At 37.3% G+C, this 17195-nt stretch overlaps 1 protein-coding gene across 2 annotated transcripts in view; it reads right to left on the bottom strand.

The window, feature by feature from the left end:
* LOC6502028 (protein no-on-transient A) overlaps positions 1-7776 on the bottom strand; it is a 54453-nt gene extending 46677 nt beyond the window's left edge. The window contains exons 1-5 of one of the 2 annotated variants that reach the window (XM_001967122.4): positions 7319-7774; positions 3668-4871; positions 2053-2358; positions 1926-1990; positions 738-1270 (exon numbers count right to left, since the gene is read on the bottom strand). In XM_001967122.4, the coding sequence (XP_001967158.1) occupies positions 1163-1270; positions 1926-1990; positions 2053-2358; positions 3668-4871; positions 7319-7663 (2028 nt within the window). In that variant the 5' untranslated portion in view covers positions 7664-7774 and the 3' untranslated portion in view covers positions 738-1162. Of the gene's footprint in view, positions 1-737; positions 1271-1925; positions 1991-2052; positions 2359-3667; positions 4872-7318 lie in introns of those variants that run through there. The other variant, XM_032456078.2, reaches the window with a different exon arrangement.
* Positions 7777-17195: the final 9419 nt, after the last annotated feature.

The following is a 17195-nucleotide window of genomic DNA, read 5'->3' as shown; positions in this document are numbered from 1 at the left end:
CATATTTTTGCTTAGATTGAGTGATTTTAAATATCAGCTCGTAGAGAAATTTTAACAACAATTTTAACATATTCGTTCTATGTAATAGTTGTTATTGGAATAATCAGTTGCTAAAAACATGGTTTACGGAAATAAAATTTTCATACAATAAAATTAATCTTGTATTTTGTACATTTCTGATGGACCGTAGCACCAAGAACGCATGCAATGTCCAAAAATCCCGTACCAAACTAATTAGCAACTAACATGCAGATGGGAAAAAACAAAATGCACATTAAAAAATAATCAAAAAAAAAATCATTGGATTTTTAAAAATTCCTAAGTGGACACCCGATTATTCAACAAATCGGTAAAAAGGTTATGACTTTTTTACTGCGTTCAAAAATAAGGGCTAGAGCTCTGTATCATTTTACTCTAATATAGTATAGAACTCATGGGAATGATTGTGTTTAATATATATATATATATATATATATATATATATATATATATATACTATCACAATCTTTCTTATGAATATATATCGACCATAACGAAATGACAATTCTATGGACAGACAGAAACAGGCGCATATAGCTGAACTAGCTTTTATAAGTTCTGTGAAACGTATATCCCGTAGAAATAATGATTCATGTATTATCATTTCCAGTGTTCATGTGACCTTTTCAATACTCACCATATTCCAATTATTTTTGGAATCAACAAAAGCTCAGAATCTTGAAATTAAATTAATCGAATATTGTTACATCTTTATATATTTAATTATAATGATTGACAAAAAAATATTCATATTTCTCGTGAAAATAGGACACTACATATCTCTAAAGTTATCGTCATGATTAAATAGATGCACGTAATGCTTAAAAGATGATAGAGATTGTTTCAATACTGCATTTTAAGCATATTGTAGTTTCATATTGTAGTTAATATTTTTTAAGATTATTCCTTTTAGCGGCTTAAATTGTGTAATATGTATAAAGATTTGACGGTCGATATATATGACAAAATGTTAAATCAAAGCTTGGTATTCATTTGAGTGCGCATCGTTAGACAATCCTTCTGTGAGATTTCGTACATTGTTTATTAATGAACGATAAAAAACCAAACGTAAAACGTAAAACTACGTTTCTTTCATCCTTATACGCATGTTTGCTCCAGGGTCCTAAAACCGTCGACGTCCCCATGGGACATTATTTCCTCCGCCATTATTTCCACGTTGATTTCCGCCTTGGTTCATATTGTTAACCCCAAATTCAAAAGCGAAGGAGTCCTATTCGAGCAATGAAATACAATTGTTCAATTGAGTGTTACTTAACCATATTGAGCCCAATTTAAATAGACGGAAAATTATTCCGTATAATAGCCCAAATATTCGTAATTTTTCTTATGAAGAAACCCCACCAAATCCAAAGTTGAAAAAAGGTTAATCCCCCAATCACAATTAAATCGTTGAAATATTATATTTCTGTATAAAAACCTATCTTGGGAAAAGCATTGACCCATTTTAAGAAAGTATGTACAAATTTACAGACATATTTAAAAAACCAATGGAAAACTAATCGAAACCGTAGTTTTAATTTCAACATTTGTTGTTTATGTTAGAATACATGTATTCCATGTTGCGCAATTGGCAAATAATAATCGCTGCCTTTGCATTGCAAAACACCTATATAAAAGTCTGAGATGTCTGTTGGAAAAATAATTTCCTGTATCATTTTCATTTTTAATGATACACCTGTTTGACAATAAAAGCCCTTTTTTAAAACTGGTAAATATGTAGTTTTTAAAGAAAAACTGGCATAGAAATCCTTTCAAATTTAAACTTGCGTTTTGATTAATAATTTGAGAGAAGTAAAATGTGTTGGAGTTGTACCATGTCAGAAATGGTAACTGCTAAGAATATTCTTGTTAGGCTTTCTACATACCTGTTTATTGGGACCACCAGGTCCAGAGTTATTGCCAACCATGGTTGAGTTATTGTTGTTATTGCCTGTTGAAAAAGGGCATTATTATGCGGTCTATCCTGACAAGATAAGAAAAACCATCAAGTACCTCTAAAAACTTCAAATGGTGAATTGCTATTGCCCCCGAAATTGTCAAAGCTTGAATTATTTCCGCCTCCGCCAAATCCTTCTTGTTGGTCAAGCAGAGAGTTTAGCTGCTGGGCCTGCATAAACAAGGTGTTTTCCTGCTGACGACGACGCATGTCCTCCTCTTGGCGCAGCATATGGTTTTGCATCTCACTCTGATGGCGGCGCATGGTTTCCTCTTCGCGTTTGCGCATGTCCTCAACTTGCTTCTCGCGCATTTCCCACTCCATCTTCTTACGTTCATTGTCCACTTCGCGTTTTCGTAGCTCTACAAAATTTAAACAATTTTTATTAAATCAATTTTATTAATCAATTAAGTCTTTTTAAGTTGCATTCATTAAAATTTAAAAGAAAAAAAAAAGGAAATTTTCCAATAATTAAATATGTATATACCCTAGTTTACATATTTTTAACACAGTCACATCAAATTTATAAAAACAAAATTATTTTTTTAGTTCAATTAATATTTGGTATTATTATTTTATAAAGTATTTTGGAGTAAAAAGTCCAGAGTAAGGCTTATATGTATATTGAGATATTTTACAGATAACACTGTGCGACAAAAAAAAAAAAAAAAACGAAATACACTTGTGAAACGAGATAGTGTAGGTTGTTAACCTGGTCGAGGAGAACTCAAAAATATTTTTTTTATATTTTTGGAACCCTCCAATTTTTATTTATTTAAAAAAAACGTTTTTCGGGACTTTTTTGCGCTTAAAAATTCCTCAACGCGTTTTTTTCAACCGATTTCAAAATTTTCGGTGTTTTTCAATAGCTAAATGTTGTAGCTTTTGAAAAAAAATATATCTTCGATTTTGTTGAACAAAAAAGACAAAATTTGTACACCTGAAACTGAAGTTTTCGACTTTTATTCGTGTTTTTCGGATTTTGATGCCAGTTTTTCGGTACAACTTACAAAAATTCTGCCATGTTTGATACATATCAATGTTGTCTCATTCATTCTGAATAAAACGAGGCAAATTTCATCAAAAAATTCTGAAAATTGGTGAAGTTATAACGCTTTTCCCAATCGAAGGGGAATTGGCGTTTTAAATAAATAAAATTTGGAGGGTTCCAAAAATATAAAAAAAATATTTTTGAGTTCTCCTCGACCAGATTAACAACCTACACTATCTCGTTTCACAAGTGTTTTTTCACTGTCGCACCGTGTAATTGTATTGCATTTAAGAAATCATCTCAAACCATATATATATATATAAATATACAAATAAAAACAAAGCGTCCGTCTGTCTCGAAGCATTTTACTCGAAGACTATAACAGTCACATTTGGGATTTTGCAAAAAAAGCAAAAATTGATGAATTTTTCAATGTTAATGTTTCATTTATGCAATCTGGAAGCTTTTCAGGGCTCTGTGAAAAATGAAAACTTTGTAGATTTTAAACTGAGCGAGTACAGACGGAGATTCTACATTTTGATTTTTGTCCTTACTAGTGAAGAGTATATACTTTATAGGGTCGATGTGACTTTGCTACATTAACATCTGGACAAAATGACCAGGGTACAGGGGTAGAATTTATAAAGCTTATCCTATATATTTTATAGTCATATACTAACCTTGGCGTAGGAGCTCTGTTTCTTGCTCATATCGTGCATATTCCATTTGGGCCTCTAACTTGTCCTCTTCCATTTTAAGCTCGCGCTTAAGAGCATCCTGCTTACTCTTGTAGAGATCATGTAACTGCTTCCACCGCGATCCGTACTCATGCTCAAACGAATTAATATCTGCAAATCGGGGGCCAACGCTACGTTCCTGGTTGAACTCTGGCATCTTCTTGTTTAACGCCTTCTCCGGCAACCCGTCATTATCATCATTAACCTCCATCGGTTCTACCAGACAGGGTCGAAGCGACGCAGTCAAAAAGAAACATTTCTCGTTGCACAAACGAAGACAAGCACTAGCCGATGACTTCTTAGCAAACTCAACAATGCCTTCACCGAGATGCTTTCCGCGGTCATCGACTGTGATGCTAGCCCGCTCGATAGGCCCAAAAATCTCGAATGACTTGTAAAGCAGTTCGTTGGACACAAATGGAGTAAGGTTGCTTACTCGCAAAATAGTAGCGTTGGGAGCGAAACGGACACGCAATTGCCGTCCCTTCCTCATTGAACCGTCCAGAGCGCGTTTGGCTTTCTCGGCGTTTATATGGTAGTCAACCTTAAGGAATGTAAAGTTTTTTTCCACATTTGAAAATATTTCTCCAATTTCGCCGAAAGGCTTGAACATTTCACGGAGCTCGTCATCAGTGACATCTCCGGTAAGATTTCCAACGTACAGACGGTTTCGGCCCGAAAATTTCGCCTCAGTAGGCACTTCAACAGGAGCCAATTCCAAGGTAGGTCCAGCAATGCTTCTCAATCTTTGAGCTATAAAGAAGTCTTCTCCGCCACGGGAACCACCGCCACCTCCGTCCCGTCCGCCCATGGTGTTATTGGGGCCACCAGGCCCACCTGAACGTTGCCCACGGTTTCTGTTTTCACGCTGCTGCTGTTGATGATGTTGGTTTGCACCACCACCTTGGTTGGAGCCGCTGCCACTGCCACTACCAACACCACCTCCGCCTCCACCTCCGCTAACGTTATTACCAGCACCACCTCCTCCACGACCTCGGAAACCTTGTCCTTGACCTTGCTGCCCCTGGCCTTGGCCTTGCCCTTGGTTTGCATTTTGATTCGGTTGATTCTGATTAGCCGGGGGTGGATTGTTTTGTTTTTCGGGCCCATTTCCTGCATCCGGTTTTGATGCTTCATTAGAGGATTTCTGGTAAATATACAATATATAGTCAGTCTTATATAGTCCATCAGCAATGCTGATATCCTTCAAAGATCTTTGTGAACTATGTCTAGTGCTACTGATGAACCATAGACAATTTTTTTATGGTAAACAAGAAAGAAAACCTAACTTCGCATGGAATAGAGTTAATTGACACTATTTATAGTAAGATATACATATGTATATCAGATCTCGTTTGTATCGTAAATATAGGGTACAGTTGGCCGATCGTCATGAATATTTCATAATTAAATAAGGCCAGTTGGCCGATCTTTATAAAATTCGGGAGACCAGATTAGTTTTCCCAAAATAAAATTTCATAGAAGACAAAAAAAATGTATGAGCCCAATTCCATATTAGCAGTCGACTATACGCTGTTCGAAAAAAACTGAACCTACACAACACAATGGAAGATTATTCGTATAAAATTTGTTCGAACAAGAACTCGTTTGTTTAATTTTTCTTGGTAAACTTAGATAAAAAAGAACTATTAACGACTTGCCACTTGCCTTAACTAGCTCATTGGTGCTTATGTACGCTGATGGCGTTAGGCTTTGCCTTTAATATAAATTCACCAGAGCCCAATCTAGATTTCAGTCTGATTTGGATATCTTTTAAAATTGGTCTTTGACAAAGTTGAATGGGTCGAAATGTCATTTAAGCAATCGGGTTTGCAATCTGGGTGTCCTATTAGATTTGAAACATAAATTTTTTCGATCATATGCATGGATCATGCACCATGGATGCAGCAAAAGGGTGTGCTTGGTTTTTATAAAACAACGGTCTAAAAGATTTAATGATCTCTACTTAACAAATTAAAATGCAAATTAACACCTTCATTTCATTTGTATTAATTTTTTCGAGACGTACGTTATGGGAGTCGCGCGAAAATACTTTTCTGTTAAGGGAACATCCTTTCAAGCTTCTATTTTTAGAAGACTTTAGAAGACAGTGGAGTCGCGCGAAAATACTTTTCTGTTAAGGGAACATCCTTTCAAGTTTCTATTTTTAGAAGACTAAAGATTCAGGACACGCTTATATCAATTCAGAATGTGATGCAGATTAAGAATATATACTTTAGAGGGTCGAAGATACTTCATTGCACATTTCTCTGCAAGGGTGTAAGTGAATACGGGAAAAAATTGTATTCTACTCATTAGTTTTAATAATAAGAAAGGAAAGCTAAAGCAACCCCAAGAATCTTTCAAAATAGCAAGGTTGAGCCATTTTCGATCGTTGTTACATGGCAGCTATAGGATTTGGCAGATGCCGAAAATAAAGTCCGTAAAATGTCTCATCATTCTAGCTTCAAAAACAGCAAAGGTTATCAAATTCCGATCGTTCAGTGATATGGAAACTACAGGATATAGTCGGCTGATCCTTATGAAATTCACCAATTTAGATTATTTTTCAAAAATGGAATCTGTACCAAGTCCCAACCTTCTAACTTAAAAAAACCAAAGTTATGGCATTTCCGATCAATCAGTTATATGGCAGCTATAGGATTTAGTCGACCGATCCCGGCCGTTCCTACTTATATACTGCCTGCAAACAAAAGAAGGATGTGTGCAAAGTTTCAACTCAATAGCTTTAAAACTGAGAGACTAGTTTGCGTAGAAACAGACGGACATGCTTATATCGACTCAGGAGGTGATCCTGATCAAGAATATATATACTTTATTGGGTCGGAGATGTCTCCTTCACTGCGTTGCACACTTTTGACCAAAATTTTAATACCCTCTGCAAGGGTATAAAAACTGGATCAAGAATATACTTGATAAGATCAGAAATTACTCTTTCAGTTTCTTGCAAAATTGTAATCAATATAAAATCTCTGTAGAAAATTGGTTCAAGTAATAAATAAATGAGCAGCCGACAAGGGTTGCCCATTTGTCCTACGAACCCTTCCTTCAAGAACCCTTTTTTTTAATTTTTATTACAATCGTGCATTTTGTGCAATTTATAAAAATATTATATAGTTATAGTTATTATATTATAGCTTTTAAAATTAAACTTTATAAAAACAAAAATTAAACTTTGAACAACCCTGCCGCCGTCATAAAAACATAATTTCATGTAATTTATTGATAAAAGTCACAATTAAGCCAATCACTTAAAAACAGTTTTGATTGAGCTACACCTAAACAAATTTTACTAAGGCGAACATTTCTTTTTAATATTTTAATTTTAAATTAGAAATGCAACTATTCAAAAAAAAAAATATAAAACAAAATTAATCACTATCATTTATACAAATTACAAATTTTATCCCTCATCAAAATTTTCATGTATACATACAAACATACATATGTATGTAAATATGCATTTGCAGCAAGGTACATACATATGTATGTACATGCAGCCAATTGCGGCGATTATTTAGTGGAGGTTCAATAAAATAAGTTTTTGGTATCTTTATTAATCCATGAACTTACATTTGGATTATTTTGATTCTGTCCCTGAAAATTGGGGCGATTCTGATTTCCTCCGCGGTTCCGGTTGCGATTCGCAGCAAATCCACCCTTATTAGGAAAATTCTTATTTTGATTTTGTATGGAACCGGCAGCGGCACCACCACCACCACCACCACTACCAGCTAAACCACCATTTTGGTTATTTGGACCACCAAACCGTGCCTTTTTTTCAGCAGGACTTCCATCGGCATCACATTGCTTTTGAATAGCATGTTTTCCAATATTTTTATTGGTTTGGTTACCCCTTTGTTGCCGTTGTGGCAGTGGACCAGAATTGGAATTGTCTAATTTTACTGCACTTTCCATTGCAAACCAATATTATTATTGATAAAAAAAAATCTTTGGAACAAATACAGACAACCGTCCTCAAAATAGTACTTGCAATAAATGAAACCTACTGACAACTTTAGGGTGAATCGCCTCTAAAAAATGAGTCAATACTGCTCCATTATAGCTTGATAGAACCAAATGGAATGGAACACAAGCGATAATTTACAATCAGTAGCACACACTTGCCGGTATGCAATCATGGAGTATATACATATATGCCCAGGGGCGTTAAAAGATTATAATTTAAATCTATATGCCAATAAAAATACGTGAACCGTGAGTAAACTTGAAATATTATTTAAGGATTTTTACATTATTTAAAGATTTGTCGATTTTCCCTGTAATACTGAAGTTGCACGATATAAGCAACTCTTTGATTTGGAAATGTTATTTTCGATTTACACTAGCCGCGTCGTTTTGGTATATCGGTATATTGGTATATTCAAATAAATTCGTCAAATTAATGAACATCTAGAAGATTTAGCTAGAATATAAAAGAGCTGTTTGTTTTTTGATGAGTGTTTTTCATTTCGCTCAAAAGAAAAAAATGTTTACAATAATAAAAGATAATAAAAAAAAATTTATAGAAGGAATGATAACACAGGCCAACAGCATAATTCAATATATGGTAAAATTTGATAAATTTATTTTCTTAGGTGTATCGAGGAAACTTTGGGTGATGGAACCTATTTTTGTTCTGGACTTTGGTTCAGGGGAGCCTAAGGTTATGGAACTGGTAAAATTTTTAGTGGAGAAAAAAAAATTGAAAATTGTCGGCCATGTAACAGGGACGCTGTCATGTAACGTACGGCTCGAATCACGGGGATAGATCCGATATTAATGGATAGAGTAAAATATTACGAGGAAGAGTGTTGCTCAGAGAAAACGGTAAGAATATAAACTTTAAGGTTTAATGGTACATAGAATTGTAGTCCGATCATAATACCCTAAAGGGATATGCTGGGCATATTTTGAACTACAATGGCGAAGCAGTAGAGGCGAAAGTCCTTCTAGTCCTTTTACCATTAATAAGTTTATGTAGGAACACGATATCCTGCATCGTCCTACGTTTTGTTAGTGAGGGTAAGTTAATTAATAAATGTCTACTTTGCTAGGAGGGAAGGTTAAGATTTTCATCCCAATTAAGTCTTCTAAGTGCGATAATCAAGAAATTATTATTTGTACAGATTGGATCTCAGTGTACTCCGCATTGAGGACTCCAGAGACACGATGCACACACAAGTATGGGACCAAAAATATGTATAAAATTGTTTTTACGTAGGGGTCATTAAACTCGTTTGACCACTTTCAAATAAAACCAAGCTCACCCTTTGCATTATTAACCATAAATTTTATAAAACCGGGATTATATTTTCATGCAAAGCTTCCAAAGCATTGCGAAATCCATACATATAAGCGCCAATAAATTGGTAGTGGTGGAGCGGGTTCAATATTATTGAACTAAAAATTTTGAGTGATTAGTAGACCTCGGAATTTGCATGTTTTATTATTTTTTATCCATTTGATGCCAAATTTTGTATTTAGAAATCCTTCAATAACACTGTTGGAAGGGGCAGCAGTCACATCATTGCAGTGGTTATTCCGTGGGTTGTCTTCCCTAGCATAGAGCGCCGACACATCCCGTGATAGTTCACCGCGTCCAGAAAACACCCAGCCAAATCGAGTATTCTGAGCAATGAGGAGCCCGTGACCCAATTGGATTTGGCCAGCCGACAATAGGTCAAAGAATAAGCTGGCTTCAATCAACAGGTCCACTCGATTCGTTTTGTGGAAGTTGGTGTCAGATAATGGTGTCCTGGCTAGGCTGATAGTCCGTTATATGTGAAGCTACAATAGCCTCAATTTCCACTGAATACGTGCTAAGGCGGGACTTCAAGCAAACATTAACGGATGCTCCATCCGTTTCAAGCCCAATGCCGCCGAAACCGGCCACCGTTGTGGAGCATTTGGAGCGGCCAAGCTGAAGTTCATTCCCCAGCCGCGACGAGATGAGGTGCACTTGTGAACCGGAATCCAATAAAACTCGGCAAGGCAAGAAGGCTCCAGATCGACCACGAGCGAGTACATTGGCTGTTGGCAGGAGCACTAGCTCAGCATTGCGATCCTGGTTCATAACAGGGTTAATTGAGCGGGATGGTATCGCAACAGAAACGGCACCGATGGGACGGGAGACTCGTGCGGGTGAAATCTGCCCGCGCGGGTGCAACAAAATATGATGACGGTGATTGAGATGGCCATCCTCCAGACAAACAAAACAGCGACCCAGACGCCGCACTTCGTCGTACCGTTCCACAATCGGCAAAGCACTAAACTTTGAACAAGAAGGAAGCTCGTGCACCGAAATACATAGGGCAGGACGGGCGTTAATAACCATGCACGATAATCGGTTATTCGAAGATCTACCTCGGCCCACTTGGTTAGCTGGTGGATACACCGCCAAAGAAAAGTCGACGCATTGAAGAGTCCGGCACCTTTGCTCCAAGAATTGTGTCATGGACTCCCAAGGCGGAAGGCTGTCGTTGCTTCCGCCGAGAGTGTCTTCCCACTTGGCCTTTGTGGCAGGATCCAACTTCTGCAGGATAATCTGGATAAGCAAGCATCCTTGGATCTCGGCAGCTGATCCGGAACTCATAAGAGCCCGCATATTAGTCGGATCTTGACAATTTTCAAAAATGGTGTTTAGCTAATGACTTAGTACTTAACGGATCAAAATGCAAACTTATGTCTTTTTATCGTACTAGTCCTCACCAGGCTTCGTACAATCTCTCTGGGATTGCCTTAGAAAAATTAACTCAGGTTAATGATCTTGGTGTCCTCTTAGACATAAAACTTAAATTTTCCGACCATATTTCTTCAATGGTTAATAAGGCTAAAGGTGTTGTCGGTTTTATTAAAAGATGGGCAAAGGAATTTAACGACCCTTACATTACTAAAAGCTTATTTATATCCTTGGTCCGCCCGATACTGGAGTACGGTTCATGTGTCTGGTGTCCCCAATACGGTGTTCATCAAGACCGCATAGAATCCGTACAAAAAAACTTCTTATTATTTGCTCTTAGGGGACTTAACTGGGACGCAAATCTTCACCTACCTTCGTATAATAGTAGACTCCTACTAATAAACTTACCCTCCTTAAAAAACCGTAGAACAATGCTGGGTGTCGTTTTCCTACAGAACCTTATTAATGGTGATGTAGATAGCCAGCACTTACTAACACGCTTACAGTTTAACGTTCCGAATAGAAGGACCAGAAACTTTAGTCCTTTATTCTTAAGCCATTGTAGATCGACATATGCACAGCATGATCCCATTAGGATTTTATATTCGAACTACAATGGTCTGTATAATATTATTTCTCTTTCCTCCCAGCCAAATTTGAAAAGCTCCATTTTAAATTACCTACAAGAACATACTAATTCTTCCTCGTTTTCTTTATAATCCTTCTATTTAAACTTATATACTATACTCATTATACTAACTCGAATTTATTCCCGCGATTCGAGCCGTACGTTATGCGGCAGGCGCCCCTCGGTCGGTTGGGCGGGAGGTGGGCTGTACGTATGCAGTGGGAACCGCGCGAAAAATATGCCCATTGAACCGATCCGATAGCTCCCGCAAAGTAGCAACACACCCTGGCTCGACCACACGAAGCTGCAGGATCTCATTAATGTGAGACTGAAATATTAAACTCCGATTACTAAAACGATTGCGCAATAGGTCAAGGGCCACATCGTAGTTCGCGTCAGTAATTTCCAGAGCTCTCCCCGTATCCAAGCCTGACTCACGCAGGCATGAAATGAGCCACCGGAGCTTTTCCATTTTCGATAGGTGAGGATGGCTGTCAATCGTGGTTTTAAAAAGGGCCCAGAAATCCGGCCACTCGGCATAGCCGCCGCTGAATGTTGGCATCGGCAACGGTGGCAAGGAGGGGGCTGGCTTGTATGGCATTGGCGATATACTGGCACCGTCGAGAAGTGTGGAGTGGGCAGCGATTCTCATGGAGCGCTTGGCAACCTCCACCTGAATTTCCAATTGCACATCAGTCGCCAGCTGCGAGAATCTCCAATACAGATCACTCCCGATCTCGCTAAAATTAAGCTCCTCCAACTCTTCTGAACCGCTCACGCAAACGCTTCTCCACTGACTCCAGCGCCATAATGGTACAATCCTCAGTCCGCGCCGCAGCCCTCACTTTATGATGCAGTGCCTTCATCTCCTGACAGGTCACCTCTGCTCTTCCCCGCAGCATCCTTTCCCGGTTTGCGGCAGCAGAGAAGAATACATGCTGATAACAACAGCTGCAGCTAAGCATTATTATTTTAAATTAATTTTTTGGCGGCTGCTTGGCCCAACATAGGTATATCTACTTTTTATATATTAATAAACTAGGAATAAAACATGTGGGTAACGTAACGTAAATATATAAAATTTGCAATCTTATTGGTCTAAGTGATTTGCGTGTTCATTGTGGTGAAATTTAGTTTTAAAGTTTGGTATTATTCTAATTTTGTATAATTTACGTTAAATGCGAAAAAAAAAATTTCAATTGCAGCAGCACATTGCTACTGCTTTCCATAAATTTAAATTTAAATTTTAAATTTTAAAGTTGAATTCTTTGAGCTTGGGAATGTGCAAAATAAAAATATAATTAAATATAAATATGATCCCTAAATCCCAGAATTTAAATAACTTAAACCGTTAAAAATATGCAAATATGCAAATTCCGAGGTCTAGTGATTAGTTTTTTAAAAAGTTATGGGAATTTCTGACTTTGCTTTAGAAATGCCTCTATGCCTTAAAAAGTTATGGGAATTTCTGACTTTGCTTTAGAAATGCCTCTATAATTGGCAGTATCGCAAAATATATAAGCAAAATATAAGACTGGCTAATTGGATTTTATATAATAAGTTGTTTGAAAAATCTGTGTAAAGAGATCGGCCACAGCAGAGGAGGCAAAGATCGATTAGATTGCTACATGTTTACGCTTAGAGTTAACAAAGTTATAAAACTGCTTTGCTTCCTAAGTTAACTGAATCTGTCAGCTGCGAAGATTTAAGAGAATATTCCTAATTCCTTTAATTTAATAATTGTCTTGTATACCAACGCCGATTTATTGAAGATGTATTATTATTCACGGTACGTAAGAGTAGAAAAATATATTCAAAGTGTAATAAAAATTCTGGACAAAATGTAAAGATCTTTTTTATCTAACACCTTGTTGGTTTAGATAGATTCAAACAGTGTAGGAGGCATTTAAAATTTACGTATTCTTGATAGCCGTCTGGCTTGATTATTCCACGCGAACTATTGTCAAAATTTTAAACATTACTAAAGCGTAGCAGTTTGGTAAAAATCTTTGATTTCTCTAGTGTTTCTAGAGTAATAGGAACTTATACCATCCGCCTTTGGGCCGGGCCTACATCATTCGGTAGTCGTCAGCATTTTCCGCATCAGCGTATGCGCTGGCATTTATGTACAGTTAAGTCCGTCACTTATTTATTCAGTAATTTGATTGATGAGTTACAAAACCTTTTGAATAATAAACAAAATATAATTCCCTTTATTCTGATATTGCAAATTCAGGGCGGGTTGCACATTCGCAAAGCTTGAATAATAGACAATGCATACCGCGATAATGTACCAGTCAGATACTGCTGTAGGGATAAGAGATGAGAAAGACAACCAGAGATCCGAAATCTACAGAAATCGCTGTCGCTATAAAGAAATATATACGTATTTTCAAATAACATAAATTATAAAGAGATATATATTATATGCTGCTGACAAAAGACTAAAAATACTCCCCCCATGGAAAGCCCAGCTTTAAACAAAGTAAAGAGAAATACATGGGAGGCATTAGCGTCAATTCCGTGCTAATTGCAGAGGCGATGATGAGCCACAGAAGGTGTTAACCTTCGTTCAGTAAACCGCTTCTTTCTTGGAATAGGCGTGATCTGATCGAAGTCCCGCTTACTTGCGACGACGACTGATACTGAGATAAGGAGTCAGGCTCCGCTATACGGGCCTGAGCTTGGCACGTAGTAAAAAGATCACAATTCCATGAGCAGTGACCAAAGATGGTTGATGTAAATTGACTGCTTAGAACCATGATGCATAAAATATGACCGCTGGTTGGTGAATGTTGACCCGAATGGCAATCCCGATGAAAGTGGTGAAAATTTAGAAAATCGAAGATTTCAACTTTGGATGAGTATTTCAAAGATAGTTGGTATACATACATATCAAAAATGATACATGGTAAAATTTGATCAGTTACTTTTCTTAGGTGTACAGCGGAAACTGTGGGCGATGGAACCCATGTTTGTTCTGGATTTTATTTAAGGGAAGCCTAAAGGATATGAAGCAGGTGAAATCATTATATTTAATTATATATGTATATATATTTAAATTAAATAAAAAACCTCTTGACGAGGTAAAGTACCAATGACGAACCTGCATGCTAAACCAAAAATATCTGATATCAATTTTAGTGACGAAAATATGCTATACATGTACTATATGCTATATGTTCACCTAGTATACATTTTTTTTCTAAAAAAAAAAATTATATTTAGTGTATTTTTTTTGTATTATTAAAACGTTTGGTCTTAAAGAAAGTGAAATAGATATTTAAAATACCCTTTCAACGGTGTTTCTTGATTATAAAGTTATACATTTTTTAATTAACAAAGTTTTTTTTATTTTTTTAACGTAAGTTTAAGGTATTTTAATATATTGTAGAACAATAGTTGCTCATATAATAGTAACAAACAGCTCAAATTTTTTTAGGATTGCCAAGAAAAAAATTGTGCTATTTGCACAGACAAACAGACACACCGCCTTCATTTTGAAAAAGCAGTAAAAATCGAATTTCTTGAATAACTTTTGAAAGAAATGTCGGATCGGGTCGAAACCAATCGACGCGTATTTAGGGGTAAAATTCGAATATATAAAAATATTCTATCTGGGGAGTAAAATGTCTCAACCAGCCCCAATTTATTTATTTATTTATTTCTCTTTCGCCATTTATTATTTTAATCTTACATGGCTACTATACAATCTAACTTACATACTACTTAAGAAATGCCTAACCAATAAGACCCTAAACGATTGTTTATCTGAGCCCCACTTAGTTCGGAGGCTATGCGGCAAAGTATTAAAAAATGATAATGCTCTATCAATAGGTTCGTTCAAAAGGTAATTGGCCCTACGACAAGCAATCCGAAAGGGAGGAAACGAGCGAAGATCCCTCTCCAAATAATAGAGGCATATTCCAGCCTCGACCGGACGAATGCGGCATAAACACTAAGCTTTGCGTACGGGCTCTTGAATTGGTCTGTGTGCCGCTTCACAAAACCCAACATGGCATACGCCTTAGGCATTATAAAATCTAAATGGCTGGAAAATTTTAAATTTGAGTCAAAAAGGACGCCAAGATCAACCACCTCCTCCTTGAGCTGCAGGTCATGGTTGCCAATTGCATAGGAAGTACAGAAGTCTAGCGCCCTCTTACTGTAACGAATGAAATGACATTTAGCTAAATTTAGAGGAAGGAGATTGACGGCGCACCAAGAAGAGACTCGGCGCAAATCATCCTGCAGTAGATAGCTATCCCTAATGCCCTAATGGCCTTAAACACTTTAAGGTCATCCGCGTATAACAAAAAGTCCGAATAAAGAAAGCAAGAGGAGATGTCATTGATGAAAATGATGAATAGGAGCGGCCCCAAAGAACTACCTTGCGGGAAGCCAGATGAGGTAATAAAGGGACTCGAGGTGGCATTACCAATGGGAACGTGGCATGGTCGGTCTGCCAAATAAGACTCCAACCAACTTAAGATGGAGGAGTGAACACCTAATCTGAACAATTTAGCAAGTAGGGCTGCATGGCAAACTTTATCAAAGGCTTTAGAGAAGTCCGTATAAACGGCATCGACTACTACCACCACTAAGTTGGTTGTGGTGGATCGCCCAGGCAGGAATCCATGTTGATTGTGAGAAATAAAGTTACGAATCAAAAAAGTTAGCTTTTTGGTGACAATACGCTCAAGTAACTTGGCAATATTACATATCTTGGCGATAGGCCTATAGTTAGTGACGTCTGCCCTGCTGCCACCTTTATGAATGGGCGAGATCGAGGTTATTTTCCATCGAGAAGCAAACTTACCCGATGATAATGATAAAGAGAAAAGAAGTTGCAGAGGAGTATTTAAGGATGCAATACCCTTCTTAATGAAGAATGGGGAGATACCATCTAAATCAGGTGTATGCGACTCATTAAAATGACTAGAGGCCTCAACAATGTCACAATCTAGAATGTCCAAGCATCCAACCTCAAGAAGAGGCAAAATTTTTTGAAGTACCTCCTGCTCATCCCAAGAGACCTTCTGCTCAAGGTTTGAGGCAAAATATTTCGCAAAAAGTTCAGAAATGCCCTTATCGGAGTTAGCTGCCAAACCACCATAAGACATGGAAGAAGGTATATCGGATGATGATTTTTTCCCATTCACAAACCGCCAAAACGCTTTAGGGTTGGATATGAGGCTCGCTTCAACATCAGAAATATATTGGTTGTTTAGAAATTTATTGAGGAATTCAAACTCCCGCTTATATTGCCGGTACAACTCACCAGCAATTTGTTCTCCTGTCTTTAGAAATCGCTTATAAAATTTATCCCTTCTATTCTTTAAGTTTTTTAGACCCTCTGTATACCAAGGCAGCTTGTACGACCTTCGAACCCTAACAGAGGCATTATTGTCGATAATATTGAAAAGAGCAATAAAAAACTTGGTATAACAATCATCAATCGTGCCATCCGAAAAAAGGGAAACCCAATCAAAACTTTCAATAGCGTTATTAATAAGTGAAAGGTTAGACTCATTAAAGTGATAATAAGAGATAGGTGAGGGGTAAGGCAGAAAACTATAAAATTCAATGTGTATTAACAATGGCTTATGGTGCATATCACACGGACTTAATGGTACATTACAAATTTCTACTTTACTAAGAACCACATTATTTAAAAATATCAGATCCATAATTTTCGATAAATCATTATAAATATTATTTACTTGGAGAGGCCCATGCTAAAAATATCATCCAAAACAACGATTTCATGCGATTGGTGAACATTGCTGGGTAACATGCCAAGGGACTCCGGGTCCCAAGTCCATACAATAGAGCTCAAGTTGAAGTCACCAGCAACCATCAGAGCCGTAGGGTCCTCCATGCTACCGCAGACACTGGCGATATTTTCCATATGCGCTTGATAAGTACTGAATGCGCTGTTTGGTGGGATATACGATGCAATGATGATGAAAGGGCCCTGAATGCCCTGGATTGAGACGGCTAGCTGGTCCAGTATAGGGTCGCCAACCTTAAGGCTAACCACCGTGGCCAACATGGATCGGCGGATAGCAATAATCACACCACCTCCTCGCTCACAATGGGTGCTGGATGAATCACGGTCTTTTCTGAATACTTGAAAC

Source organism: Drosophila ananassae, chromosome XR (genome assembly GCF_017639315.1).
Source record: "Drosophila ananassae strain 14024-0371.13 chromosome XR, ASM1763931v2, whole genome shotgun sequence".
Classification (NCBI taxonomy): domain Eukaryota; kingdom Metazoa; phylum Arthropoda; class Insecta; order Diptera; family Drosophilidae; genus Drosophila; species Drosophila ananassae.
This window is presented reverse-complemented; position numbering and strand designations above follow the sequence as displayed.